Here is a 3,789-nt window from a genome sequence, read left to right as displayed (position 1 = left end):
GCGGGAAAATGCCCCCGAAAACGCCGGTCCTGAGGAGGAGAAGCGTGATAGAGTTGGGATGACTGAGGCTGGTGTTAGGGGCAGTAAGAAGTGTTTCCTGGGGGGCAGGAAGGATCAGCGCTCCTTGTCAGCTGCAGCTAACTGAGCATTGCTCTGCACTGGACTGTTTGCTCCCCTCCTGCTTCCTCGTTTTCTTCGGCTGTCACAGCTCCCTCTGCATTCAGACATCGGCATTCTCCAGCCTCTCCGTGAAGGCCTCGGCTGGTTTGGTGTCTACTGCCTGATGAGTATGATTGAGGTTCTATCCCTCTTGTCCCTTGTATGTGCTTGACAGCTTTAAAATCTACTGAAAAATCTGAAGCAAGTTTCTAAGCATAGTTTTTCAGAGACTTTATATCTTACCCAAATCTGGGTTGTTCTGGGCGCTGGGGAGGGTAAAATCCATAACAGAAAAAAACCCTGTTTCTTGTTTCCATCAGGAATTTAGTCAGCAATTAGTGTATACTACAACCTTTTCAGGAAACCTTCTTTAGTTCTTTTCAGGGAAATGTGTAATGTTTCCTCCTGGGTTTCAAGGGTTTAAGAAATGGGTCAGAGCATTCTCTTTCAGCCTTCTTTTTTTGTCAAGGTATGATAGCCACCATTCTTTGTACACACTCTACCCCAAAAGGTGGTGTCATGAAAGGAACGTTGCAGTCAAATGGTCATCCAGTGTCCTGGGTAACTCAAAATGGGGTTTTACAACATCTTACTAATTCATCTAGGGAAAATAAACGGTTATTCTGAGCTGCTGTGGGAACTTTGTGTTGTAGATTTTTTTTGTTTGTTTCACTAGGAAAATATTTCATAAACAATTAAGGAGCTGGTATTACTTATTTAAACTCACTGTTTTCTGTTTTTAGATTCGTCTGCATTTATCCTGCCTATTTGAATAACAAGAAGACAATAGCAGAAGGAAGGAGGATACCTATTGACAAAGTAATTTCATGAGTGGCAGGGAAATATGACATTTTGTCTTGCTATGCAGTAGTGAGTAGAGAGTTGGAAAATAAATCTCAGAGCTGTTGATCTTTCCTGTTCCCCATGGCATGTAGCTCAATAATTGGAAATTAGTCTGTTCGAAGTTAACTTGGTGTGAGCGTGTGGATTTGGTAGAAGAGCACTGGGTTTAAGTGTCTGCTTTCACCTGAGCAGCACCTTTGGCAAGCAGGTGAAGTAATGAGAAACTTAATGCACTCAATCTCCTGCATAAGTAGTTTGCCAAATTTGAAAGCGTTGCAGAAAAGAGTAGCTGGCTAATGATTGTTTTTTGGTGACTGACAATATATGCCTGTATTCTGTACCATATCCCCTTTGCTGCTGTCAAAGATAGAACCTACAGTGCACCGGGCACATAGAGTTGGTAGTTGTTGTTTTTAATCTGTCCAGAAATAGTTTTTTATCATCTCACTCCTTTATAACATTTTTAACAAGCAGAGCTGGGCTTGCTCATTGCTTAGGGCTCTTCTCATTGCTTAGGGTTGGGGATTTTTTCTGATGAGTTAAAAATAAAATCTTTCTTCAGCATGCAAGTTGACAATCAAAAAGCTATCCATGGGAGGAATCTGCTGCCCTGTGCCTAGAAATTTTGTATTTTCTCCTTCAGTCCTTGCTAGAAGTTTGCTGTTGCTGATTCATGGTGCTTTTTTTTTTTGTAAATATAATAAGTGTTATTTCATTTCAATTACTTTTCCTAAGCAATTATTTTACTTGCTCCTGTTAATTCTGCATCACCTATTTCCTGTTATCTCTTCTTTTGCTAACAGCTAACTATTGCTGTATAGTTGTTCATCATTGAAAAATAATTAACTGCAACACATTGTTTCAACAGGCTGTTGAAAATCCCACGTCTACAGAAATCCAAGATGTATGTGCAGCCGTTGGGTTCAACGTGCTATTAGAGGTAATTTTTTTTTTTAAAAAAAAAAACATCCACCATAAAAAACCCCCATAAACTTGGTATATGTTTCTGTTGTTCTTTCATTATATCTTCTCTTACAGACAGGGTAGATTGCAATTGAGAGGTTTTTTGTTATCAGTGTAGACATTTGTTTGCTTTCAGTAATAATTGACCATAACGATGAAGTAAATGTTGGAAAACTGTGTGCAAGGTGGGAATAATCCAGACCTCTGAGACAATGACACTTTTAAGCTTATAGAAAGATTACTTTTATTTAACTGTCCTTCTGAGAAGCCTATCCTTGATCCTTAAAGATGTGTCAGAATAAAAGCTAATTTTGCAAGCTGCAGCTCTGTAAATTAAGCTTTTTAAAAGGCATATTTTTTAATGATTTACCTGTAAGAATAGGATTCTGATGCTTGAACTTCAGAGTCCTTTGGTGTTTTGACCAGAGAATGTTAACTTTTTTACAGCAACTCCTGCTTGCTCTTTAAATAGTTTAAGTTGGTTACTTTTTTATTAGGGAATGAGTCTGGGTTTTTAGAGGGGTAAGTTTTCACAGTTCACTTTCTGAAGTAATTATTTAAAATACTGTTGAATTTTCTAAGAGTTTAAGTCCTCATCTAAGAGTGTGACTGGTATCCAAAAACCAGTACAAAATCACTTCACTTTTCAGAAAAAGTCAGATGTATTCCTGTTAGCGTACACCAGCCTGTGAATTAGCCAGTACCAGTAAGAAACCTGTAACATTTTAACAGAAATGAGTGAAGGCTATGAGTATCCAAAAACAATGAGCCTCAGACTGAAACCTGTGACTTACTGTCTCTAGGTGTCCAGAAAGGTTTGTAGCTGTGGAGATGAAACAAAAACCTTTGTCACTGCAGTCCAGACTGGTGGGGAAGTAGAACAATCCCTGTAGCAGTTTACTCGCTAAATTGTTCAGCAGCAGTGGCTGGTTGCAGCAGTGCTTTTGAAAAAGTTAATGCTCTAGCTTTGGATACTGCTACCGTGGCTAAGTGGTGGATGACTGTGTTATCGTTTACATTACAGAAAAACAAGATGTACCCTAGAGAGTGGAACAGAGACATGCAGTACCGAGGTAGAGTACGAATCCAGCTCAAACAAGATGATGGTAACCCATGTTTACCTCAGTTCCCAACACGTGAGTAGAGTACCTGGGTTAGACACTTTTATCTGTTAATAAGACAGAAAGACTCTGTTTAACATTTTGTTGCGTTACCAGCTTGTTTATAGTTTTACTATTATAAATTTTACAACTTCACATTAAATCTCTTTGCCTGTATAAGTCAACCAGATCAAGTTGGTCTGTGAGCATTGAGTGGAGTTTGTAAAATGCTGTAAATTGACCCTGCTGTTTCTTCAGTGGTTGCAGTGGAGGGGAGTCTTGCTGTGTTGAACAAAGCAGCTATTCAGTTTTGGCTTACTGCTTTGTTGACAATTAAAACAGAGGATTTGGTATTAAATTGGCTATTAAAATTACCTTTTCTTTTTTTTTTTAGGTTATACACATCAGCTAGGCATCAGTATGGAAGCCAAATTGATAAAACACAATACTGAGTTCAGTGGAGTTTCTGCTGGCCATTTTCATAAATTAACAGTGGAGCAGCTCCCTTTAACTAATTAACAGGAACAGTTCGTTTTGAATGACAAGTAATTTAGTCTTTTGCATTTTTCCTGAAAATTAATCACTGTGTAAAAGGAAAGCAAATTATATCCAAAGAAGTATGTATCTTAAGGAAAGAGCAAGAAGAATACAGAATCTAGAGTAGCATAAGAGTGCTGTTGGACAGAAGGACACGATTTAAAACCATATTCCTGCTGGCAGACAG

At 38.5% G+C, this 3,789-nt stretch overlaps 1 protein-coding gene across 1 annotated transcript in view; it reads left to right on the top strand.

The window, feature by feature from the left end:
• Window positions 1-859: 859 nt before the first annotated feature.
• The window catches only part of SRP19 (signal recognition particle 19), a gene marked incomplete at its 5' end in the record, with an annotated part of 3,634 nt that continues 704 nt past the window's right edge, over window positions 860-3,789 (top strand). The window contains 3 exons of the mRNA XM_010171632.1: window positions 860-978; window positions 1,871-1,942; window positions 2,990-3,101. Of these exons, the coding sequence (XP_010169934.1) occupies window positions 860-978; window positions 1,871-1,942; window positions 2,990-3,101 (303 nt within the window). The remainder of the gene's footprint in view (window positions 979-1,870; window positions 1,943-2,989; window positions 3,102-3,789) is intronic.

This window comes from Antrostomus carolinensis, unplaced genomic scaffold, assembly GCF_000700745.2.
Source record: "Antrostomus carolinensis isolate BGI_N321 unplaced genomic scaffold, ASM70074v2 scaffold9547, whole genome shotgun sequence".
NCBI lineage: Eukaryota > Metazoa > Chordata > Aves > Caprimulgiformes > Caprimulgidae > Antrostomus > Antrostomus carolinensis.
The sequence above is the reverse complement of the archived record's forward strand: the minus strand, read 5'-3'. Positions and strand labels throughout refer to the sequence as shown.